We start from the raw sequence: 27,832 nt of genomic DNA, 5'->3' as shown, positions 1-27,832 counted from the left end.
CCTACCACTCTCGAATGTGGAAAACGCACAAGAGTTCAGGCTAGAAAGGACTACTCTAGAAAATTTGGTTTTAGTTTTGATGACACCTAGTGTCAACAGAATGCAATAAGTGTTTTTATACTTCTGCTTTATGACAGTAAGGTATTTTCCTTCAACAACCTCAACATTTTCTCCCTGAAAATGCAAGCCTCATTTTTTTGCTTGGAATGAAGAGAAAGAGAATTGATAAACCAGATTTATTTTGCTTGAGGAGCCAATCAAGTTTCTTTGTACTTAGTGTACGGAAAGGACTAAAGGAAGCTTAAGGATGATAACACTGTCTTCATATGAGGAAATATGTTCCCCAGTTTATTGGGAAATCAGAGGTAAACCTACCAGATTTGTAAATTTCAACAACCATCACAAATGACTGTGGGAAGGTAAGATTACTCTAGGTTATTGCAAGTAAAGTTTTCTATAACCATCCAAGGGCACCCTGTCCCCAGCAGTATATAATCAATAATAGAACTATGAGCTCTTTCTGTTCTGAGGGAAAAAAAAAATGAGTATTAAGTAGACGCAATTCTAAAAGAATACAGTGGTAGTTAACTACTTTTAGTGAAGACATTAGCTTATGATTTTAGGTTATTTTTAGAAAATATCAATGAAAATGTTTTTGTTTCCTAAACTATTACTACTTTTGACCTCAGTTACTTTGGGAGACCTAATACTCTTATTACAGTATAAAGAAATCCTACCTACATAAACTTTTTGATAAGCCAAAAACACACACAAATTTTTCATTTGAGGTCATATACTTTATTTAGTGAAATATTTCACTCTCTTATAAGTTACAGGAAAATTTCCAGTGACGCAACCTTGGGTCATTATTTTGATAAAAAGAAGACAGTTTCTAATCCCCCATGATTTTATGCCATCTTACTTCACTACCATATGTGCAGAACAACAGTGACATCTTAAGGCCAAATTAACCAGAGCTCCTTCAGTCAGAGAACTTGAATTGAGATCTGATTTCAAAGTAATTTCATTATATTATCGAGTAATTTTCATGTTTACAATATTCAATGGTAGATCCAGTGCTGCTGCTTTGACTTCTTTTGCAGTCCTTGTGCACATTTTCTGTACATTAGTAAACACATCTTGCATACTGTATATTAATGCATGCATTCCATTGAGTAGTTGATTGATAATCCCCTTGTAAAGCTTTTATGGAAGAAGCAACAAGCCACAGCAGTATAGCATAAGAGGCTTAATCTTTATAAATTGGGGCCTTTTCTGTCTCTTTGCTAGCCTAGGTGGCTGTATACAAATTTGGGTGGGTGGGGGCAGGAAACACCTCTTAACATTTAAGGTTTTCTACTTGGGTATACTCTAGCCAGTTCAAAACAAATTGCTTACTTTAATAAAGAATTTTACCATTTTATAAAGAAAGTAAATCACAATGTTTAATTGAAATGGCTGTACTGTAATTAATATTTTGAGATAATTGTGATTTTGAGCTTAAATTATCTATAAATTGTCATTTTTGTATGTGTTAAAAAGACTACTGTATCATGATTAACAGTACTTTTTAGTTGGACTACATATTGATGTAAATAAAACTGAATGAAGACACATTTACTACTTTATTAACATAGATTGTGAATGTACTTAATGGGCTTTTTTTTTGCAGTATGAGACCATAATGACTTTGAGAGCTGCTTCATTTTACATGCAAAGAAAGTTCTATGAATCTATAAATTTACTGAATCAGTGAAATTAATGACGATGTCAGTTAATTGCAAACGCAACCTGTAATCTCCAGTTTTATTTTCTGTATTGACACTAACCAGTAAAGGTGTACAATGTGATTAGAATGCATTTTGAGGATGCTTTCTGTACAGATACAAAACACAGGGACTAACATAATGCTGTGCAGCGTATAACAGAGCCATTTTTCGGCTTTGGTGTACTCAACTTTTTCAGTATTTAACAAAGTGTTTTGAATAACCAAAAGTCTCTTTATTGTATAAATAAAATGTCACCTTATTGTAAAGTGTCTTTTGTTTATAATCAAAGCAAAAATCCCGATCAGTGATAAAGCTGTAATATGAAAAGGGCATGTTTCTTTTAAAACAAAGATACCGCAATCAATGTCTGAAAAAAGCAACTTTTATTATAAACATGCAGTGTTTATTGCCAAGGGTTTTTTTTTCAGAACATAAGCATGCCTCAAACACTCAAAACTTATCTACCAATCTACATAAAGTGATAAACACGGCACTGATCTATTTAACAGAATCATATGGTAAGCATAATGACTGATGCACTTCAGTGTAAACAAAAATGTTTATATTTGGCATTTATTAAATCAAGGTCGACCATATATGAGCCTTTTCCATTTGCCCTTTTAAAGAACTGCTTATTTATTTGTAAGGCAGTGACAGAGAGAAGAAAAGGGACAAGGAGAGACCATCAGCCAGGGCTGGGCCAGCCCAAAACCAGGAATCAGGAATCCCACCAAGATTTCCAACACGGGTGGCAGGAATGAATGCATTACAGGAAACTGGATTAGAAGCAGGAACCCCAGGCTCTGCAATGTGGAACTCTCAGGTTTTCTATGAGGTGCTTTATCCCACTGCATCAAAGTGCCTGGCTCCATTTAAGATTTCTATGTGGTATGCCTTATTAGCAGTTTTCTGTTGCTGTTTTCTACAGAATTAAAAAGGTACTGTCTTCAACATTTTTTTTTTCAAATATCTAAGGATATACATAACTGCTCAATAATTTCACTTCAGAGAAAATATGTGGATGTAACCTATTCAGCTACCTTCAATTATTATATAGCAATAACCAAATTACATGGATATAAAACACTGAAAAAAACAAGTTTTAAATTCAAACTAATCAGAGTAACTAACACTTCCACAATTTTCTTCAAATCTTTTCTTGAGTAGTATTTCTGTGAGTAGTATTAAGAGAGCTGGGGGCTCTGCATGGTAGCCTAGTAGCTGAAGTCCTTGCCTTACGTGGGCCAGGCTCCCATATTGATGCAGGTTCGTTACCCATCTGCCCCACTTTCCATACTGCTCCTTGCTTGTGTGGCCCTGGGAAAGCAGTAAAGGACGGTCCAAAGGCTTGGGTCCCTGCACCTGTGTGGGAGACCCAGAAAAGGCTCCAGGCTCCTGGCTTCGGATTAGCTCGCCACCAGCTGTTACGGCCACTTGAGGAATGAAATCAGCAGAGGGAAGATCTTTCTGTCTGTTTCTCTGTAAATCTGCCTTACCAATAAAAATAAATCTTTTTTTTTAAAAAAAAAAATCAAATTAAATTTAAAAAACAGCTTGGAAAATGTCTCATAAACATAGGAAAAAGACATCTTTGAAAGGTAGAAAATTTCAACTGAAGACAAAAACAAAATAGTGAATGTAAAATTTAAACATACACTGAGAATAACCACATCACCAAAGTCTTAATATAGGCAGGAAAAAGTCTCAACTTTTTCTAAATGCTAAAGAACAATATTCGACAAAATTCAGCTAGGTTCATTATGCTGAATACAAAGGTAGAAACTAGACACATTCAAGTCAATTAGTCATGTTATATGGAATAAAAAAGGAAATGCAGAAAAAACCCTGTTTACAAAAACGCTTTGCTATAAAAATATTTAACCAGATTAAATAAAAGTTCATTTCTGAAAAAGTGTCTCTTATTGTTGTAAAGGAATGAAAATGATTAGGAGTATCCCTGTGCAAAACATTCAAAAGCAACGAATGAACATTAAACAAGTATGTGCTTATTATCACATTTATAAGTGTATACAACATCTTAAAATGTCAAACAGTTGTTTTGTTAGATAAAAATACCTAGTGGCAGTAAATATGGCTCAGGCCTGTTATCCCAACACCTAGCCGAGACTGGGAAACTAAATTCAGTTACAGCAATCACCTTTAGAATAATAAAACAAAATGTTATACCTTCTGACAATTGATATGATCAAGATCATAAAACAACTCTAATTTAAGTAGGAATTCGGTCTCTCAGATATTCCAGTACAGCAGCTGTTCCCTTCATTAATATGGCTGCCCGAGGAACACGGAATGGATTCCCATCTAGTAGTAGTGTTCTAAATGAAAAACAAAAATTGAGAATGCAAACATCTTTCATTAATAAAATTTTTCATCTGATTTCATTTGCAATTTTGTCAATAATTTAAAAAAATTTTTTTTAATCTGAACATTTACACAGCTGAAATTGCAACTATAATAACAAACAGTGAATGCTTATTACGTGAAAGGTACCACATGAAGCAATTTGTATTCACCGGCAAACTTAATCCAATAATTTAAGTACAATTAATATTCCTATTTTATAGTTGAAGACAAATTTAGACAAGCAATAAGTATCCATGTCAAGGGTTATATTGTAATCCATTTATCAAACTTTCAATTTTTAAAAATTAATATAGAGATCAAATTTTACACATTCCTCAAGTAACAGTTGCAACAACCCCTCCATCTTTACCCAAACACTAACATGGCTGTTTTCTTCCATTGCTTGACTAGACATACATTTATTTATAAGGTTATTTTCATGTTATAAAATAAAGTTCAATTTTAGATTTAAGGGTTTATTTAAACAGCTTAAATTTTATGTAAACAGAAGAGAAATACACATCCTATTACAAAGTGGATCTAAACTGTATCTTCAAACAGTTCTATTTCTTTGGAATTCTTCCGAAATTTTACTGTTTTTTAAAAAGGAGTTAACTACAGTGGAATATCAATCTTAGTATATTTCTTACATGTGAATTTAACTACCCACTAAAATATATTCTAGTCTCTGAATCACTATGTGGTATTTCCTAGGTCATTTACAGATTTATAAACAGCAGCAAAAAAAGAGGTATCAGAAGGTACTTTTCTAGTCAAGGACACACACAGTGACACTTGGCCTTTTTTTATTTTTTAAATTACACTTTCTATTTGTATTGGAAAGGCAGAGAGAGAATGCAAGAGAGCATTAAAAATAAAAAAGGACCTGTTCACATTAGCTAGAAAGGTAGATCAGATTTTACCACAAGAAACAGAGACATTTGGTTCACTCCGCAAATGGCTGCAATGGCTGGAGCTGAGCCAATCTGAAGCCAGAAGCCAAAAGCTTCCTTCTGGGCCTCCCACATGAGTGCAGGGTCCCAAGGTTTTGGGCCGTCCTCTGCTGCTTTCCCAGGCCACAAGCAGGGAGCTGGATGGGAAGTGGAGCATGTGGGACACGAACCAGTGCCCGTATGGGATCCCGGTGCTTGCAAAGTGAGGATTTAGCCATTTAGCCATCGCACCAGACCCTCCTTGCCCTTTTTGTTTCAGCTCTTACACCATAAGTGAGTGCCTTGTTATGGTCATTTAGTGGCACATTATTTTTTAAGTTTTCCTACTGTTGTTGGTGATCTCAGCTTAAACCAGCATTCCAGGAGTGAGGCTGATGTGCTGTCTAGTTTTCCTAAGCACAAACAGTCCTTATGGAAAACACACCTGTGTTAAGTAAGCCTCATTCAGGCATGAATTATTGTGTTTTTCTAAATGATCTCAATGTTAATGACCAACAACAATAAAAAGTAAGGTATCTTTATTGATAAACACAATAAAATGAAATCATGTATTCTTTGATGAAAATGTGACAGCCCTACTTCCTTCAGGAGCAATGGTTCCGCATTCACTAATTTGGTACTCAGAGTGACTTTATACACAACAACTACCACAAATAATGTGGATCAACTACAGTTGTCTCTTTTAATTTACAATTTACTAATATGAAGTACCAGGATAGAGGGCAGTGCTATCTCCACAAAACACAACATGTCAAATCTCTAATAACGGTTTTCAGCAGTTAAATTAAATTTGACATATTTTGATAAAAAATGGCTTTCCATTGATATCAATGACTCTTTATATTCCCTTAATAAGCATTTACCATGTTCTGGGTACTTAGGATTTTTTTTTCTTCTTTCCAAAAGAAAGACCAAAAGTAGATAAATGAGTCTAAACAAAGCATGATGGAAAATCAGAGTAGAGAGCTAATTCTGTCTGGAGAATAAGAAAAGCTTTTAAAAGAAGTATATAGGGCCCAGTGTGGTAACCTAATAGCTAAAGTTCTCACCTTGTATGAACCAGGATTTCATACGGGCACTGGTTCATGTCCCAGCAGCCCCGCTTCCCATCCAGCTCCCTGCTTGTCCTGGATAAGCAGTAGAGGACGGCCCAAAGCCTTGGGACCCTGCACCCACGTGGGAGACCCGGAAGAAGCTCCTGGCTCCTGGCTCAAATTGGCTCAGCTCCAGCCACTGCAGTTAACTGGGGAGCAAACCAACGGATGGAAGATCTTTCTATTCTCTGTAACTTTGTTGTTTCAATAAAAACAAATCTTAAAAAAAAGTGGTCTCTGGGTTAACTATCAATGAAAGCAGGGCAAAGCCATCCAAGGCAAAGGGAACAGTGAATGTAAACAGAAAAGCCATTGCCCACTTGGGGCAGAATGATGGTAGGCTATTAACAAATTGTGAAAAATCTTTTTTATAAAGCAAGTTATTTCCACTTACAATGGCATTTTAACTTTTGGGTTCTGAATATGTAAAGTGATGATAAAAGTCACCACCAAAAGCAATCTATTATTTTATGTATATATACATATGATACACAAATATATAAACAAAATTTAGAAATATATCTGGTAAAATTTTATAAACAGATAAAATTCTGACTTAACTGTTATTTTTAACAGGCATATAAATCAATTTCCTGTAATATTCTTTGAAAAAAAAACATCAAATAATTTAAAAAACTCAATAGGATTACAGTTACCTTAAGTTCATACAATTACCAAGCTCTGGTGGGATCTGTAGAAGGTCATTATTTTGAAGGTCCAATGTAGTCAGATGTTCCATTGTCTTCATTTTGTGAGGATCCAGAGACCCAACCTGATTATTACTAATAAGAATTGTTTCCAGTGCAGGGATACGATATAGCACTTCAGGAAAAGTTTTGAACCTATAGTAAGGAGAAAACATAGGTATCTCCAGAGATCAAAATCTTCCCTTGAAACAAATGATTTTCAGTTTGATATCACAAAGTAATGTTTACTTGAATTTTGTGTGAGTTTTACATTATTTTCCAGAAAATCAAAAACCTTCAGTGACAGATATCTAACTCATTATTAATTCTACATATTCAAAGTTAAAACGTTTCCTATCTTTGTGTAGGTAGTACTATTTTTTTTATTTTTTTAAGATTTATTTTCATTTGAAAGGCAGATTTTATACTACTTGTTATTTGTTGAAATCTTTACTCAATGGAGTGTTAAGCCTGTGGTTGATAAGCAACATGAAAATAAGCCATTGTAAAAATTTTTTAAAAAGGGGGTAAAGGGGAATACAGGCAGGAGACATGGTAATGGGTGAAGTATCATCATGTCTCTAAAGTGCACTGTGAAATGTGTGAAATCTGGTCATATACAAATAAAATAAGCTTAAGAACAGTGACATGGAAACACAAAGCAACAATGATGTTTCAGAGGAATGGGAAAACCAATAAATAAGTAGTACTTATTTTAATGTCACCATGTATTAGTTCTCATCTGTAAATAACAACAGTACAGTACTAAGCATATATACTTTTTTTTTAAATAAGGACAGTATGCTTTTAGATCTTAAGGCATTATGTGGGTTACAACAAATGTTAGCTGTTGATATGTTTATTAAAGGGAATTCACAAATTAAATTTAATTACAGGAAGCAATACAAAAGAGTTAGTGAGAGCTCAATTTTTGCAGTAGACTTCCAGGAACCTAAATCCTGACTCCTTAGTATCTTACGTTTCGACAAATTAACATCAACTCCTTAATTTTCTGAATAAACATAACAGAATCTACCAAACAGGGATTTTTAAAAGAGGAGATAAAAAAGAGGAGACAATGCATGTATAGTATTTAGCACAGCACCACCAAATAATAAACTCTCCATAAATATTAGCTATACTTAATTATCTCAAGCAAGTTGATAGTGCTGTAGTTAAATCTAAGTCTTATTTAGTCTAAAAAGTCCTGAGATCTACTGCTTACAAGTCCACCTCATCCTCTATCCACCTTTATCCTCTATTTCCTTACTTTACAGCCCATGGAACACTGTACCATATCATGTCCTCACATCTCTGTGCCTTACCACATGCTTTCTGCTTTAACTGGGATGCCCTCTTCCTATGCCTTTCAAAGGACTGTATTTCAAGACTAGTCCTCAAAGCTACCTCACTTCCAAGTAATCATAGCACTCATGCTTTGCTATGTCTTATTCTTCAAATGTAACAAATTGCTTGTGTAACAGTCTATTATTCTACTTAATTCTCAAAACTGCAAAAAGTAACAAAAAAAACCAAACCTGCTAGATATCAACACTAAGAACTCCAAACAACTAGCATCACTGTCAATTCAAAGTGAAAACACAAAAAAAGTAAAGAGAAAGAGCTTTTTCAAATTTATTTGGGTTTTTATTATTTTTTTTCTGGTAGCAAAGACTCTTATTTTCCACTATGTAGTGGTTAGAAATGTCTGTTCAGTTGCTTACCTATTGAAGGAAAGATTGATTATTTGTAGTCTTATCAATGACTCCATTTCTTCCGGCAAGGAATTTAAAAAATTGTTCCTAAATTGGAAACCAAAATATTTGAATGATAAGGTTTACAAATTTAAAAAAACCACTAAAGGTATTGAACAAAAATAAAGATACTTATACCAATGTGTCAACACTTGATCTAATCTTACTGAAGTGGGTCCCTACCATTTCTGATTCAATCACCGCAAGTATTTTGTTGAGTGTATCAAATACCAATGCTAATATGCAACTAATTATGCAAATAACACTTAATACACTTAAGGTAAACAATGTAACTAATTCCCTAACTCCTTTAAACAATTCAGCAATACTTCCTACAGTTCAAAATCCTCTACATCTCATCTAAAACACTATGTGAAATAAATTTCCTATTAGTACACTATATATGTCCTTCACAGACATGAAAATCTACTCCAACAATTGAAAAAATACACAAAAATGAAACGAGATTCAATGTTTAAAAATTAGATTACTACTCTGTACTAAGCAATTCAAATTTTACTCCAAGACTATCTATATATATGCATGTTTTAGAACTTACAATGAAACATTAAGCAAACAAATTCTCGTTTGAATTTGGAAGTCTAGGAGCAATGCTGGATGTAAACAAGAAAGCAGAAGCATTTGGGGCCAGCACTCTGCTGCAGCAAGTTAGGCTGCCTTGCAGCGATATCTGGATCCCAATGGTACTATGCTGTCCTGGCTGATCTACATCTTGACCCAGCTTCCTGATATTATGTCTGGGAAGGCAAGGGAGAATGGCCCTAGTGTGGGGCCCCTGTACCTAGAAATGGAATCCAAATGGAGTTCCAGGCTCCTGGCTTCGGCATAGCCCAGCCCTGATCTTTATGGCCATTTGGGGAGTGAACCAGCAGGTGAGAGGCTTTCATTCATCCTCCCTCTTTCTCTCTCTGCTGTCTTTGTGACTCTTTAAAGAGGCGACAAACTAGTAACAGAAAATGTATGTGGGGAAAATTATTTCCAACTAGATGACTACTTATCACAACTGAGTAATTTTCTCTAATCTATTCCTTCTGATTCAGAAGTCATCCTTAACATACAAGTGACTATAAGTAACCTACTTTTTTCCTCTGATTTTTTTTCAGTTATTGTCTGTATTAACATTTCAACATTTTATTATTTTCCTAGAGAATTTTTGACCTACTTATTACAAGGCATGAAAGCACATGCTGATCACTGAATGTAAAAGCTTTAAATACATTTACAAACAAAAGTGTGTGCGTGCGTTTGCAAACTGCAACAAAAGGAAATAGATAGCAGAAACAGAGACTAGGATTCAGTCACCTGCTCTACTGATATTGAATGAAAATGTGGTATTACAGTTTTATCAATATACTTGCCACCTGGAAATAGAAGCGCTTCCATACCTACTAGGAGTGGAGGATCAATCAATTGGCCTTAATTGTACAAGCAAAAAAATCTGCATCTACATCAAGTACAAATCCTCAGAAAGATATCTTATTATTTTACTGCTGTTGGAGCAATCAAGAAACAGCAAACCAGGATAAACATCATACTTAATTCAGTTAATGACTTGAATTTATAAAATCAATTGTCTCATACATCCTGTAACAAAGGGGTTTTCTGATTAAACTACATATCAACTGCTTATAAACATTTTAAATGTTTTTAAATACATTATCTTTTATCATAATATTATCAATTAAATTTTCATTATACCTAGTCATGATTACAAGAAACATTATTTCAATTCCTAGGTTTGGCAAGGTTCAGCAATATAAAAACTGAAACAGGAAAACTTAAATATCGATAAGCAAGGCTAAACAAGGTTAGTACTTTTAAGTGTACTATTCAAATGTTAAATATACTAAAAATGCACCTACTGAAAATGCTGTGGAGATGTCGTTTAACAATAAAATGTTGAAACACAAGCAATAAACGCTTGAGTTGCTCTGAAGCATACATATTATGATTCTTAAGGAGCTGTGCTACTGCTGAGTCCATTACTTCAAATCACACATGCTTAAATTAGATTTTCTATTACCTCTGAAAATCTTAAATATGGTTTCATTTATTTTTTTAAAGGTTTATTTATTTTTATTGGAAAAGCGGATATACAGAGGAGGAGACACAGAGAGGACGATCTGATGGTTCACTCCCCAAGTGACCACAACAGCTGGAGCCAAGCCAATCTGAAGCCAGGAGCCAGGAGCTCCTCTAGGTCTCCCATGTGGGTGCAGGGTACAAAGGCCCTGGGCCATCCTCGAGACTACTTTCCCAGGTCACAAGCAGGGAGCACAAGATGGAAAGCAGGGTCGCTGGGATTAGAACCGGCGCCCATATGGGATCCCAGTGTGTCCAAGGCAAGGACTTTAATCACTAAGCTATTGCACTGGGTCCAGGTTTCATTTATTTTTGTTGCCACTCCTAATTACTTTATTCTTGGTCTTAACTATTTAATACAGTATTCTAAAACCAAATAGGTTGTTTAAAGAGAAGCATGCAAGCTACTGTGTAGCATAGGGTTGTGCCAGTTTTATTCTATCTAATTTCAGGAAAAGATCAATGTATTTCTTATTACTTATTTTAACAATCACTTATGCAGATGCCTGATTAAATATCTGCTAATACTTAAATTTCCTCTAAAATCCTGTTACTAATCTAAAACCCAGTTTTCATACTTAACCACAACAATAAAACTTATAGGGCATAAGTTAGGTAAAAGACAAATCACAATTTTCAAAAAATCAGGCCGTGACAATAGCAACAAATACCTGACATCTAAAAATGTCAATTTCTGAAGCATACAGAATTCCGAGGATATAGAGGAAAGCTTATTAAAACTGAGGTTGACGTCAGTAACCATGTCTTTCAGTTCAATAATCCTGAAACAAGAAAGATTTTTAAAAGTGTTAGCACTTAATTCACAATCAGAACTTCAAAATCATAAACAGATCCTAAGTAAGGAAAAGTTCCATGTTGTTTCTGATAATTGAGCCTTTTTCATAAGATGTTTGAATTTGGTTGAATTACTAATATAAATAAACTTCTGAAAAACAAACAAAAATACAGACTTACTATTGTCTATGTAAAAGTTTCTATTTGACCTTAAAATTGATGCTAAAGTTTTACGTAAAGCTCATATATTTTGACGTTAGCCAGTCATGGCACAAAGACAAAAATAAAATCCAGGACATTTTTATATTTTATATTATTTCACATTAATCATAAATTGTTAGACATATATCCTGTAAAACAGGAATTTCTACAAACTATACAATGTAATAACAACTGCTTTTGAGTTCTTGAAAATGTTCTTAAATGTACTGTGTCAACTTCTTTAACTTGCTATTTAAAAAAATACATATCAGTACTAAATTTAATCATGATTCTAAATCAGTTCCTAGTCTGGTAGGTGTCACCACTGAACAGTTTAAGTTAGGCTTAGACAGGAAGTATTAAACATTTCTGAGTAAGCCTAATCAAGCTTAGTACTTTCAATTATGTTACTAATGTCATTTACCAAGAAATGTAAATTAAACCGTAACAATCTTTAGTGTATCATACTAAAAGACAAAAGAATGAATACACAGATAGGGGAAAATTTATAACGGATAAGGTATTCAACACACTACATACAATATCATTCTAAACAGGCTACAACTTAAGATAAAACATGCCATGCTATGAAATTAACAGCACAAATCAGTGACCTTTACTGCCTTTTTATGGCTTTCAAAGCTGCTGAAAATGTGATACAATGGATTTGGTAATAGAATAGCATATTATTTTGCATAAGGACCAGGTGGGTAGAATAAAATAAGTAAATAATAACCTAATAAGAATCCTTCAATCTGCTCCAGCCCCTCCCCCAGTAACTTGCTTGATTCAGGACCGGGCAAAACAAACCTAAGCTGACAGTTTTAATGCTCAACTATTGCATCAAACTATTCGCTCAGTTTTTTAAACAAGGCAAAATCAGAAGATGTGCTACATCTCCTTGCTGCAATGAACCTTCATAAAATTATTATTCAAGGTTTAAATTTCCTGAACAAAGTCTGATTTTTTTAAATAGAGAGGAAGATCTTTTTGTTTTAATTTTTTTTAAAGATTTATTTTTATTGGAAAGGCAGATATACAGAGAGGAGAGACAGAGAGGAAGATCTTCCACTTGATGATTCACTCCCCAGGCGGCCACAATGGCTGGGGCTGAGCCAATCTGAAGCCAGGAGCCTCTTCTGGGTCTCCCACACGGGTGCAGGGTCCCAAAGCCTTGGGCCGTCCTCAACTGCTTTCCCAGGCCACAGGGAGCTGGATGGGAAGCGGGACTGCCAGGATTAGAACCGGCATCTATATGGGATCCCGGGCATGCAAGGCGAGGACCTTAACCACTGTGCCACCGCGCCGGGCCCCAAACTCTGATTTTTTAAAATTTTTAAACATTTCAAATTAAAAACTATTCTATTTTCTCAATATATATATATATATATTTTAATCTGTTCACTTAAAAGAGTTACAGAGAGAAGTAGGAGGAGAGGGAGAGAGACACAGACATCCTTCCTAAGCTAGTCCAGTCCCCACATGGCTGAAGTGTCCATGGCTGGGCCAGGCCAAAACCAGAAACCAGGAGCTTTATGTGGGTCTCCTGTGTAGGTACAGGGGCTGAGACATTTGGGCCACCCTCAACTGATTTCCTAGGCACATCAACAGGTAGCTACACTAGAAATGGTGCAGCCAAGACTAAAACTGGTGCCAACGTGGGATTCCAATGTCAGGGAAGTTTTAAGCCCAATGCTGAAATGCTGTCCCCCTCCCTGCCCTGGCCACCACCCCCTCACCTTTTAAAACTAATTTATCTACTTGAAAGGGATAGTTACAGAGAGAGGAAAGAAAATGAGTTGTTTTTTTCTTTTAAGTACTAAAATGATTAGCATTTACATTTTAAGTACTAAGCATTATCTTCTTGCAAAATGCTTTCTGTGAATTATGCCATTTTAATTTAATTCATATAAATATGTACTACTATTTTTTAATCCCTATTTCACAAGTAAGTAAATAAAAAGCAACCACTTAACATGTTAAAAGCCATAATCAATATATCTGCAATACAGTACAAGTTATCAACTCTGCAGGTCAAGTTTCTTTTCAATATTTTAGCTGTTAAGTTCATCTATCAACCTTCTTTGGGTATGTAGTTTATTACTACACAACATTTTTGAAGAATCCAACATAAAAGTAATTTTCTCTAACTTTTCCATATTTAAAATATCAAAGACTGTATGGCACAAAGTAAAATGTAAAGTATGACTGCTGGCTGTCTGCCACAATGGACTTGGTGCATGGGGCCAATATTAGTGCCATCAGGCTTACGTATACAGAGGGTCACATAGGATAAGGGAGGAGGCATTGAGGAGTTTAGTTCCCTTAAGCCTGTCTAAGGATCCCTTGTCTGAAAGTATCTCTGTTTTGAAAATATCCAATTGTTCTCATGCTGATATCCAATCAATTGTTCTATAAGACTTCTAAAAACTACAAGGACCCTTTTTTAGTAGAAAAATATTAACAGGTTTCAATAAATTTTACTATATTATTAGTAGAAAAGATTCAGTAGCTTGGCTATTCCTTGACATAAATCTCTAAATTAAAATTTGTATTATTAAACATAAACTTGGCATTGTATAACTTCATAGCATTTTTCTCCCAATATTTTATTTACAGACAAAAAATTTCATTTTATTAATGATTCTAATTATACATAGTTTAAAAAATAAAAGATAAACAGTTTACAAAATCTGTATACCTCTAACAAATGAAAGAATTTCATTTTGGTAACTCCTTTAAAATTAGCAATAAAATAGGTTTACTTTCAAATTAACAAATAATAAATTGTTTTTCTTGCAGCTACATATGAATATCACCATCACATTTTACTAGAAATGGCATCATAAACAATTCTTACCTTTTCGGAATTTCACATAGCTGATTCTTACTGAAGTTAACAGAAACGATGATGTTGCTTTTTACTGCATCAAACACTTCATCAGGAATTAGATTTTTCTGTTTATCACTAAAATGAAGGATTGTTCAAAAAAATGAATCCTTTGAGTTTCAGCAAGAAATAATTATTACTTTTCATTTTTTAAAAGGACTTACAAAATTTTTCAAGGTAGTTGATTATGATGGCTTGTAAACAATATAAAAATTCATCAAATCACAAAATATCCGTTATAGAAATTCAGATAACATATTGCATTATAAACAATAGGCCAAATACGGGCATTCATATACCTAATCAAATAAAACCAGAGACATTTTCATAATCTAGGAAACCTGAAAGTCACACAGCAAACGAATAGGCCATTCCTCTACCTTCAACCAGAAGTAAATCTCTAAAGCTAGAAGTAAATCTTAGTAAAGCTGTTTCTGCTATAAAGTACCATTTAAATTGTTCCAGAGATGCTCAAATCTTGGGAAACTGATCTGTGTCCAAAAATCTTGAAAATTGATGCTGTTTTAAAAGTTGCTAGCACACTGGTAAATACTTCCAATGAAAGAACCTCAACTGGATTTGAACTGTGGTAATGCAACAAGGTGGAGAAATCCACCATAGGGAGAGGGTTCGGGGAGGTGTGGGGGGAATCACAGTGCCTATAACACTGTGTCACATAATGCAATGCAATTAATAAAAAAAAAGTTGCTAGCATTTATGCTGAGCTTGAGAATTCATATTTTAAATAGGATAGTTCTAATTTATATATAAGGCAAATTGCAATCAATTTAGAATAAAAGCAATCAAAGATGTATCTTAATTATGTTTTTCTTTTTTTTTTAAGATTTTTTTTGGGGGGCCCGGCGCTATGGCGCAGTGGTTAAGGTGCTCACCTTGCATGCCCGGAATCCCATATGGGAGCCGGTTCTAATCCCGACGGCCCTGCTTCCCATCCAGCTCCCTGCCTGTGGCCTGGGAAAGCAGTGGAGGACAGCCCAAAGCTTTGGGACCCTGCACCCGCGTGGGAGACCCAGAAGAGGCTCCTGGCTTCGGATCGGCATAGCATCAGCTGTTGTACTCAGTTGGGGAGTGAATCATCAGGTGGAAGATCTTCCTGTCTCTCCTCTCTGTATATCCGCCTTTCCAATAAAAAAAAAAACTTTTTTTTTTAAGATTTATTTTATTTTTATTGGAAAGGCGGATATACAGAGAGGAGAGACAAGAAGATCTTCCATCCACTGATTCACTCCCCAGGCGGCCGCAACAGCTGGAGCTGAGCCAATCCGAAGCCAGGAGCCTCTTCCGGGTCTCCCATGCGGGTGCAGGGTCCCAAAGCTTTGGGCCGTCCTCGACTGCTTTCCCGGGCCACAGGCAGGGAGCTGGATGGGAAGCGGGGCTGCCGGGATTAGAACCGGCGCCCATATGGGATCCCGGGCGTGCAAGGCGAGGACCTTTACCACTGAGCCATTGTGCCGGGCCCCATTATGTTTTTCTAATATCTATGCTTATAAAAGTAACTATGGTTATCCCAAGAAAGACCAAAATAACTTTACAGATTGCCTGAATGTTAGCATATATGGTATAATGTTTTACATAGAATGGACTCAATAAATGGTATTTATCCAGGGTGAAGCGGACAGACAAGAGATTAAAAACAAAACGCTAAGCTAAGAAATTCCAAGGCAGGAATGAACTCTGTAGCATCAATCCCTATATGATACCCGGCAAAGAAGTTGATATTTAGCAGACAACAAGAAAATCTACCAAATCAGTAGTTCACTTTCTGGAAGATACACTATGCAACGTTATTATGCTATGCCAATACAGGGATATAAATATAAGAAGAGGAAAATTACCTGTTCTGGCATGGTAAACAGAATTAGATTTAAAATACTGATTTCTATATATATTAAAGAATGACAAGAAAGAGATGAGAAAACTGAATGAAACACAACAAATACAAACTACAACTTTACGCTGGCTGCAAGAAATTAGTTCCAAGTGACACATTAAGCTTAAGAGGTTAACACTGATACTAACTATAGATGCATAAATAAATCTAGCCATCTGTCTTACTTGAGTCTGTATTCTTTTGTATTTTCACAGTATCTTCACATGAGCCAGTAATGAGCTTTGAGACTATCATTTATTTTTTATCATAGCTGCTTATACACTATAAAAATAACACCGGACTACTACCTTTAATCTTCACATGGGTATCTCCGCAATTTAATGTACTTCCATAACATACAAACATTTTAAGGCTTCTATCTCAATGTACAATTAACATAATAGTTTGAGTTTTAAAAAATGTGATGCTATGGAATATTACAACTACAATATATATTATTCATCTTAGATTAAGAAACATTAGCCATGTACAACTTCTCAAACTGTCTGCTAGATAAGACTTTCATTAACTAAGGACTAATTTCTTTTTAACAGGACACAAGTTCTAAGACAGAATATTATTACCAATACTGTCACTTCATTTTTACAATACACAATTTTTCTAAAAACTATACTATTAATAAAAGCATCCGTCAAGAAATAAACAATCTATTTATTACCATAGACAAAAATCAACTAAAGTATACAATGTCATTATAATTTTAATATATTTCTTCTTTTCAACTGCTGTTATTCTAGGTACTCTGTTGTGTTTTTCTCAAATTTTCCTTTTTAAATTTTTTTCTCAAAAGTCCCTTTTGTGCTTTTCAGTACTACATACCTATAATCTAACAACTTTGAAGTGATGATGGCGTGGATATTGACACTGGATTCGCTGGGTAGTGTCATGGCAGTCTTATCAGCAGAGTCATTTTGACTAGGTCCATCATCTGGCAAAAGATAAATCACATAAAAACTTATATTCATACATCAGGATAATTTTTTAAACCCTTCATAATAGGTAAATATAGTACACAATATTTCTATATATTATTGGTGAGACAACCTTCAGGATTATGTTTTATTTCTAATAAATATCAATCTGGAAGATAAAATTTAATTATTAGAAAACAGATAAAGGTCTATAGCATGGCTTTAAAGCCGTTAAATAAATCCTACTGTAAGGAAATTTAGGAGTAAGACAGTAGGTACAATGTCTAAGAAGAAAGAAATCAAGTTTTTATCTTAAACAAAATAACATGAACCATTAGAAAATATTTCTTAGCAAAGGGAAGATACCCATATTATTTCCCTTCATGTTCCCCCAAATAATCATATGACTATCTTCTTTCCAGTTTAGTATACAATAAAACTGATTAACTCCAATCACTTAAAATTGGCAATTCTCATAATTAAGTATGCCTCTGGTACATTATTGTATCTGCCAAGATTTTGTTGATAAAGAAAGACTATCTTTTATTGGACATTTTCCTAATATACATTCATACTCATATAATCACATATCAATAACCAACTTACTAATCAAAGAGACTGTTTAATATTCCCATCATATGGCACCCAAAAAATACAAATTTAAAAGAATAACATTTTATGCAGGAAAGACTTGAAAAATCTATAATGAAGTAAAATAAGATTTCAAATTTTCAACAATGTGAAAAAGATGAACCAATTCTACAATTCATATTTAGAAATCACTGGCATTGATTTTACTTGAGCCCACTAGGTATCCAATTAACATCTACTAATGACTATCCAGTTTATTTACCTTAAACTGAATTCCGCCAGTCATTAAACAATAATGCATAACTACTGTATCACAATTAAAAGTAATTTTAAAAACTGATTAAACCATTATTTCCCATTTACACACTTCTTATACATACTTATTCATAGAAGCAGCACAGGAAAAGTTATAAAGATAGCATATAAAACTAAAATATCAGAGAAATATTAAGACCAAGTAGATGCTGTGGTATACAGAGCTTTCCTAGCAGTTTGGTTATAATACTTGAAATATACACAGTATTGGTTGCCAAAAAAAACACAAGCAGTGACAGGATATTAAACCAACAACAACAAAAACAATTGTTTTTAACATTTATATGTAGACTGCCACGATCACTGATTTCCAAAGAGCTACATTTTTAATTGTCAAAGAGCCTTTAAAGAGGGAATATAGTCTCTTTGTCGAAGGTACTGATGTGAAACAAAATTTATTTCTCATCATAAAACGTTGTGAACTGGTTAATTTTTTTGCACTATGCATTTACTGACTTAGTTTCAATACTCAAGTTTCAAGAATTTCAACTGAACAGGGCACACTAAGAAAATACGAGTAAATGTAGATTAACATGAAATATATATTAACGTGTATCAATGTATATTAATGTGAGATTTAAGAGAACTAGAAGGCACTTAATCTATAAATTTCCACAGAGAAAAACTTATATTTGCTTTTTTAAAAAGTAAGATAAACAGAAGGAGAGACAGAGAGAAAGATCTTCCATCCACTGGTTCACTCCCCAAACAGCCACAATGGCCAGAGCTGAGCATATCTGAAGCCAGGAGCCAGCGTCTCCTCTGAGTCTCCCACATCAGTACAGTCCCAAGGCTTTGGACAATCCTCCAATGTTTTCCCAGGCACAAGCAGAGAGCAGGTCGGGAAGTAGAGCAGTCACGATCTGGAATGCTGGCGCTTGAAGGTGGAGGATTAGCCTATAGAACTGCTGTGCTGGCCACAAAAGTTGCTTGTATTTGCACAAGTAAGTGAAACAAACGCCAAATGAAGACTCAATCACATAAAGTAGGAAGAGAAAAACTTTTCAGAAATTCTCAAATCTATTCATTTGTTAAGAAGGCATTGTGGGTGACTCAATTGAATGAGTGTCATCTATTTTGGCACCCAATTTACAGATTCAATTTATCTCTTTTTTTAAAAAAAAACATTAATTTTACATTGAAAAGGCAGACATACAGAGAAAAAGAAATGCAGAGAGAAAGATCTTACATCCAACAGCTCACTTCTAAAGTGGCCACAACAGTCAGAATTGAGCCAATTCAAAGCCAGGAGCCAGGAGCTTCTTCTGGGTCTCCCATTTGTGTGCAGGGTCCCAAAACTTTGCTCCATGCTTTACTGCTTTCCGAGGCCACAAGCAGAAAGCTGGATGGGAAGAGGAACAGCTGGGATATGGACTGGCACCCATGTGGGATCCTGGCGGATGCAAGGCAAAAGATTTAGCCCCTAGGCTATTGCACTGGGCCCTCAATTTCTCTCTTTCAGGAAAACTGGCACAAATCACTCTGCCTTGCCAGTAGCTTTATTGAAGGAAAAAAAAGCCACATGAATCACATTTTCTCCCAGAAAAAAAAAACAGGGTGAAAGCCCATTTGCTTATTTCTTAATTACATAACATTATCCAACACATACTAACAAGTAGGTACTATTATAGGAAGAAGTAAAGACATAACTCAGTCTAGTGGACAAAATTAAAAAAAAAACACACATAAAACAATATGTTAAGCGCAGTGAGAAAAGCATGTAGAGTATATTTTAATGGAAGTAACGTATGTTGAGGAGGCATGGAAGTTCTGTAATCAAGGTGTGCCAAGGTAAACCTTGGAAGGGAGTTCTTGTTAATAGAACAATTTTAAAGAATTTGTCACTTTTCAACAGTGCTTTTCAGTTTCAAGATTTTTTTTAAAATAATTTTATTATCTGCTGTTTATCTTAAAATGAAAGAATCTAAATAAATGCTTATTTTCTGAGGCAATAAGGACCTTGGAAAAAACTGAACAGGCTTACAGTGCCTGTACCGGAAGTAGAATGCATAGCTGCATGAAGAGAAAAAAAAAAGCTCATTTCTTAGAGACTCTGTGCAGTTAACTGCAAGGCATACCTTGCAGTTTTACAAATCTTTTTTAAAAATCATGATGACTAAGGCGGTATGAGACATTACTCAAAATATGATCCTCAGAACAGCAAAGAGTCTCACTTGAAAACTGTGACAAATGTACATTTCCTGATGGGACCCTCAAACCAAGGTGAATCAGAAATTCTGAGCGGAACTTAGCAATACGTTTTCACCTGGTCATCAGAAAGATTCTAAGAACACAAAAATTTTAGAATCAACAAAGCCCATTACTATAAAATCGCAAACACACTGAAAATATGATACCAGTTCAGTATATCACATATATTGCCCTAAATTGCAACTTTAATGTATTAATTTATTCTATACTAACAGAAATGAAATAAAAACAGATTTATTATTACACTTTTAGTGAAGCAGTAAAAATCATATTACTGGGGTTAGTGTAGTGACCTAGCTATCTAATCCTCCATCTGCAGTGCTGGGTGCTGCTGTATGTCCAGGCTGTCCTGCTTCTCATCCTGCTTCCTGCTAATGCCCTGGGAAGGCAGTCAAGGATCTCCTAAGTCTTTGGGCCCATGCACCAACAGGGGACACCTGGAGGAAGCTCCTGGGTACAGCTTCAGATCAGCCCAGCTCGAGTAGTTGCAACATTTAGGAAGTGAATCAGTAGACAGAAGATTACTCTATCTCTTCCTCTCTGACTTTTTAGCAAAAATAAATCCTTTAAAAAAAAATCATATTTATAGTATTGTTACCTTTGCTCATTGTCATGCTAAATTTCCACACCCCCAAATATATTTTTTCTTATATTTTGTGAGAATTTAGCAATACTATACAAGGGCAATAGCTACAAAAGTATCTCTAAATATATTTAGCAATCACACATACATTATTTCCTAAAAATTAAGCACTGCTTTTTTCAAAGTTCAATACCAGCTGCTTACTGAATATTTCTTACAGTATTTTCTAATTGGCACACATTAATACAGATCAAAGATACTGAAGACAGATAACTATTGCGAGTAAGCATATTTTTATAACCCCAGCATATATGTTCTATAAGAATTCAAAATTGGAACTAGGTACTGTGTTTGTAAGTACTTATATCTGCAGTACACTTAAACTTGCGTATATTATTTCACAACACTTTTGTATAACCTTCAAAATGTAAGTACCTTGTATCTTGCTTTGTAGGTATTTCAGGACTTCTTCGGTTCCTTTCTGAAAGAATGAAAACAACACATATTCATCAGGCATACCTTGCAGTTTTACAAATCAATATATATACATATTTGAATTGAAACTTAAAAACAAATAGCTGAATTCTACATATACTTGCATTTATAATTTCTCTTCGAATGGTTCTTAAAGGATTTCCTTCTACTGCCAGAAATTTCAAATGAAGCTTTCCCAGTGAATAGGGAAGACTACAAAAGATTTAATAAATTTCAATTAAAACATTAAACATAAGTATAATCCAAGCAAATAGTTGAATATATAACAGTAAGTGATAATCAATCCCTATATAATATTGTCAAGGTCCAAAAAGTATAGGGTTAAATTTTTCTTTCAAAATAAAAACTGGACATGCAAAAGAAAGACTGGATTTAGACCCAAAAAGGCATTAAGAGTAAAAGACTGTGAGCTGTAAAGCATTTTGCTAAATTATATCCGGTGCTGAAAAGAAAATGTTAAGAATATAAATTTCTAATGAGTGACAGAAGACAGCTATACTGCTAGTACAACAGTGTCCTGTTTTCTTTTGAAACCCATGCAGCAAGTGAAGTGCTCCTAGCAGAAAATGTCATGGGGTGGCAGGGAAGGACGTCGCCTGTGAGGACAGCAAACCAGGTGGGAACTGGTTTATGTTGCAGCTGCTCCACTTCCAATCCAGCTCCTTGCTAACAGCCAGCCTGGGAAAAGCAGTGGAAGATGGTTCTAGTGTCTGACCCTCTGCCACCTACAGAGGATATCAGATGAACCCCCTGGCTTCAGGCTTCTAGCCCCAGCCCACCTCTGGCCATGGAAGCTATCTGGGGCGTGAACCAGAGGAGAGATTTCTTTCTCTTGGTCTCCCACTCTCTGCAACTCTCACTTTAAAACAAACGACTTTTTTTTGTTTCAAGTTCTTCTAAATCTAACAGTCCTTGCTACCAAGTTCTCAGTAGAACAAAAAATTAAAAACCAAATACACAAGCAAATAAAACTAACCAAAACACAATGTAGGCATTTATCGTACTTTTCTGATAAAAAAAAAACAGTTACTTTGGAAATAATCTTGTAAAGTTAAGCACCCAATTCCTTCATATTTACTCAAGAGAAATGAAAAGAGAAATAGAAAAAGGCAGCATCTGGCCTAGGGGTTAAGACACAGCCCACTGGGGAGTGTCAGGGTTTGCTGCCAGGTTCCAGTTCCAGACCCTAGCTACTAATACAGATGCTCGGAGGCAGCAGTGAAAGCTCAAACTTTGGTCCCTCCCACTCACATGGAGACCTGCACTGCATTCTTGTCTCCCATCTCTGATACCAGCCCAGCCCCAACAGTTGTGGGCATTGGGTGAGTGAGCAATCCCAATCAATGAGAACTCTACCTCTTGAATACATTTTAAAATTAATATACATACACCATAGAAGAAATAACTAAATAAACTTGCTATGAAAAGAGAAATTAGCTAGGACAGGAAGGGTAGGGAACAGCAAATTCTGGCTTTGGCTTAAGAAGAATGGGACGCTAACACAGGGAGGCAGGAAAATGCTTTTCTAGGATCAAAAAAAGAAGAAGAAGAAGAAGAAAGCATTGTTATAGTCAATGTAGGGTCCAGTGCAGTAGCCTAGTGGCTAAAGTCCTCGCCTTGTATGTGCCAGAATCCCATATGGGTACAAAATAAATATCCTAGCTGCTTCACTTCCCATCCAGCTCCCTGCTTGTGTCCTGGAAAGCACTCCTGGCCCAAAGCCTTGGGATCCTGCACCCACGTGGGAGTGGGAGACCCAAAGAAGTTCCTGGCTCCTGGCTTCAGATCAGCTCAGCTCCGGCCATTTTGGCCACTTGGGGAAGTCAATCAATCTGACTTTCCCATAAAAATAAATATTAAAAACAAAAAATAAAAAAAATAAAAAAGAAAGAAATAGTCAATGTGGTCAGAGCAGGATACCTGTAAGAGTGAAAAATGACAGAAAATAAAGTCTGACTCTAAAACACTGCTATTTTTGCCAAATTGACTAGACTTTATCTTATAAAAAAGGAATTTCAAATTGCTAATCAGAAAAATAGCTGAATAAGTCTTCCAGGAATTGGTTTTAAAAAGAACAAACAGAACAAATTCTAGTGCTCTGTTAGATACCAGTCTATTCTTACTATAGCCTTTGTATATTTTTGTCTTGATATTTTTAATGGTTCTGGTAGACAACCATATTTGGGATGCAGTGCTATGGCAATACAGAATCCAAGTTTTTTAAGCAGAAGAATGATCTAATAATTTTCATTTTATAAAAACTACTCTTCACAGTACCATGAGGAATCAATATTCTATTAGAAGAGATTCTGAAAGGGTTCAAGTTATCATTAAAATTTTCACTAACATCCGAGAAGCAGGCCTGGCACCTAAGCCTAGTGGATAAAATCCTCGCCTTGTATATGTTGGGATCCCATATGGTCACCGGTTCTAATTCCGGCAGCCCTGCTTCCCACCCAGCTCCCTGCTTGTGGCCTGGGAAAGCTGTAGAGGATGACCTAAAGTCTTGGAACCCTGTGCCCGTGTGGGAGACCCGGAAAAGGCTCCTGGCTCCTGGCTTCAGATTGGCTCAGCTTCATCTGTGGCAGCCATTGGGGAGTGAACCAGAGGATGCAAGATCTTTCTCTGTATCTCCTCTCTGCATATCTTTCCCAAATAAATAAATAAATAAATATTTAACAATATAGCTATCATGTAAACACGAGATTAGGGAAAGAGGCCTTTTATTCACATTAGAGGAAAAGGAAATATATGTACCAATTCAGATTTAATTTTGTTTCTACTGCTTTTATGAAGTACACTAGGGAAGAGACTAGCATTACCTGTAAGATGAGAAACTTTTAAGGACATTCAGGTCATTTATTATTAAGTCTGCCGTATGTAAATGCAAATAGTAGCCACTTTCTAGCCAAGTATTCAGATCTCTAGCCAAGATGCACTGTTCACTGTCCTTCAGCGCTGGACTTGGTGCATGGAGCTGATAATCATACACACGGATTATCGACTGGTGGTTAACAGATGACGCTCACTGCGGTATCAGGCTTTTACAGACCGAGGGTCACAAAGGAAAAGGCAGGAAGCATTTAGGAGCTTACATAGTTCCCATAAGCCTGTCTATGGAACCCATCAATTGTTTCCACACCCTTGTCTGAAAATATCTCTTTGTTTTATATATCCAATTGTTCCCATTCAAATGATATCCAATCAGTTGTTCTCATACAAGATATCCATTCAACTGTACTCATACGAATGATATCCAATCAAGTGTCCTCCTACAATGTATCATATGCCACATGTGTATTATAGAAATAAGTGATTTTTCTTTAAAAATAGACACTAAATCAATGAACAACCCATTGCTAAAATGATGAGACCAAATTACCACCTATTTTTATTAACCCTGAATGTTTACGGCTTAAACTCATCAAATGTCATAGATTAGCAGACTGAATAAAAAAAAAGACCCATTTATTTGCTGCCTACAGGAGACATATCTCATCAACAAAGATCAGTGAAAACTATATATCATGGATTTTTTTTCTTAATTTCTTCAAAACACTTTCTCTTGATTATTCGATGACTCATAGATCATACAGTAGCATCATTTTCTTCAAGAAGGTTTCTGATTTCTTCATTTCTTCAGCAACACATTAGTCCTTCAGTAGCAAGTTATTTAACTTGCTATTTTATAAGTGTCTATTTTTCTTCCCGTTGTTGATTCTGTATTGTGGCTGTTCTTTTAAGGGGATATATAGTAACTGTGTAATGGAGACTATCATATCCAGATGTGAGGATACAATGCAGTGTGCATCTCTACTTCCAGACAAAGATGGACTCCCAATGAAACTGTTTACTATATCTTGACAATAGGATGCTGGACTCTCTGCCATTGTCCATGCCCGCAATGATGGACATATGACTGTGTATGAAGAACTATACTATAGTAATGATATAGGGGAACTCAGTGAGGGGGGAGGGAATTGGGGAGGGGATAAGGGAAATCCCATGATCTATGGAACTGTATCATAAAATGCCAAAAAAAAGTTTTAAAAAAAAGACACTAAATATATACATAGAAGAAAATCTTTCTTGCACTCTACTTTCTGGCATCTAACGTTAAATACCTAGAGATTTTAACTTGGTGTAAAATCCAAGGTCTAAGTCTGTCTTCCCTTTCTAAGACTTATTTATATTTATTTACAGAGAAAAGGCAGAAATTTACAGAGAAAAGGAGAGACAAAGCTCTTCCATCCACCAGATCCCTTTCCAAATGGCTACAATAGACAGAGCTGAGCCAACCCGATGCCAGGACCAGGAGCTTCTTCCAGGCCCCCACAGGGCTGCAGGATCCCAAGGCTTTGGGCCATCTGCATTGCTTTCCCAGGCCACAAGCAGGGAGCTGGATGGGAAGTGGAGCAGCTGGGATACAAACCGGTGCCCACATGGGATTCCGGCACTTACAAGAGAAAGATTTAGCCAGACACTCAGTCTTCCTTTTTAAATTTAGAAAATAATCCCAAATCTACTGATTATAGTTCTATAACTTTTGATGATTTTTTTTTTTTGCATTTCATCCTAGGAAATTAGTTGCTAAATTTTGCTTATTTTACCTCATTATGCCTCTCAAATCTGTCTGCTTCCTGACATTCCCAGAGCCACAATTCAAATGTTCATTACTTAACTCTATAGAATAATTGAAAATGGCAAGTATTTCCTACTGACAATCTAATACAGCTTTATTTAGATTTATTTTAAGCCATTTATATTATCATCAATTTATTATTTATAATGAGAATATTATCAAATTGATTCTGTTTATAATCTTAACTTCCTATCTCTTACGTAAGGAAAAGTAATTCATTATCTTGGGCTCACCTTACTTTGCAAATCTTAAATCCTCACATATACACATATATGTATATATATACATATAGGATATATATGTATCCTACCTATATACATAGGATATCCTATGTATATCCTACTTAGAATTTTCCTTTGTTGATGCAGTTCCCATCTTAAAATTTTTACCACCTCCCATGTAAACTTCAAAATCCTAATCATTCTTCAAAATCCACATGGTAGGCCTAGGGTAAGGCAGGACCTTATAAGTAAATGTCTTCTTAAATTTTGTACACCAAGCAGTTGTACTTGCCTTACCTTAATGCCACTGCTAATGATTACCTAGAAATGTTATTTCTGCTTCTCTTAATAAATTGTGATTCCCTATAGCAGGTTATATTTTTCTTATGGATTTACATTCATTTAACAATTTCAACAAATATTTATCAGGGACCAGCTATATGACAAAGTACCAATTGAGGAGATGAAAACAGAGCAATGAACAAAACAGATTCAGTACTGCCACAGGTGAGTAGATTACAGTAACTTGAAAATGCACCTGCTTCTATTAAAATATTAACTTGGGGGTCATGGACAAAATGTAACTAATTTTGTTTGTGTGTGTAATTTCTATTGATAAATACTGAGTGAATTCAATGTTTAAAAATTGGGGCTAGTAGGGTAGCCTGGCAGTTAAAGTCCTTGCCATGCACGCAGCAGGATCCCATATGGGCGGCAGTTCTAATCCCTGCGGCCACATTTCCTTGTGGCCTGGGAAATAGGTCAAGGACAGTCCAAAGCCTTGGGACCTTGCCCTCACGTGGGAGAGTCAAAGAAGCAGCTCCTGGCTCCTGGCTTTGGATCAGCTCAGCTCCAGCCATTGTGGTCACTTGGGGGACAGAAGATCTTCCTGTCTTTCCTCCTCAATATATATCTGATTTTTCAGTAAAAATTAATAAATCTTTAAGAAATAATAATTCTTTTTCCATTTTTTTAAAGATTTATTTATTTTTTATTACAAAGTCAGATGTACAGGAAGGAGGAGAGACAGAGGGGAAAATCTTCCGTCCAATGATTCACTCAACAAGTGGCTGCAACAGCCAGTGCTGCGCCGATCTGAAGCCAGGAACCAGGAACCTTTTCCAGGTCTCCCACGCGGGTGCAGGGTCCCAAAGCTTTGGGCTGTCCTCAACTGCTTTCCCAGGCCACAAGCAGGGAGCTGGATGGGAAGTGGAGCTGGCGGGATTAGAACCGGTGCCCATATGGGATCCTGGCCCATTCAAGGCGAGGACTTTAGCCACTAGGCCACGCTGCCGGGCCCAAGAATTAATAATTCTTAAAAATTACCGGGGCGGGCAGCCTA

The 27,832-nt window shown here is 35.6% G+C and overlaps 1 protein-coding gene across 1 annotated transcript in view; it reads right to left on the bottom strand.

Moving 5' to 3' along the window:
• Positions 1 to 3,986: 3,986 nt before the first annotated feature.
• Positions 3,987 to 27,832, bottom strand: part of LOC121166500 (leucine-rich repeat-containing protein 40-like) — a 59,738-nt gene continuing 35,892 nt past the window's right edge. Inside the window, exons 8-15 of the mRNA XM_040995665.1 lie at positions 21,732 to 21,819; positions 21,568 to 21,613; positions 17,341 to 17,449; positions 14,580 to 14,687; positions 11,395 to 11,505; positions 8,591 to 8,668; positions 6,837 to 7,022; positions 3,987 to 4,105 (exon numbers count right to left, since the gene is read on the bottom strand). Of these exons, the coding sequence (XP_040851599.1) occupies positions 4,000 to 4,105; positions 6,837 to 7,022; positions 8,591 to 8,668; positions 11,395 to 11,505; positions 14,580 to 14,687; positions 17,341 to 17,449; positions 21,568 to 21,613; positions 21,732 to 21,819 (832 nt within the window). The 3' untranslated portion in view covers positions 3,987 to 3,999. The remainder of the gene's footprint in view (positions 4,106 to 6,836; positions 7,023 to 8,590; positions 8,669 to 11,394; positions 11,506 to 14,579; positions 14,688 to 17,340; positions 17,450 to 21,567; positions 21,614 to 21,731; positions 21,820 to 27,832) is intronic.

Source organism: Ochotona curzoniae, unplaced genomic scaffold (genome assembly GCF_017591425.1).
Source record: "Ochotona curzoniae isolate NIBS_2020 unplaced genomic scaffold, NIBS_Ocur_1.0 patch148, whole genome shotgun sequence".
NCBI lineage: Eukaryota > Metazoa > Chordata > Mammalia > Lagomorpha > Ochotonidae > Ochotona > Ochotona curzoniae.
The sequence above is the reverse complement of the archived record's forward strand: the minus strand, read 5'-3'. Positions and strand labels throughout refer to the sequence as shown.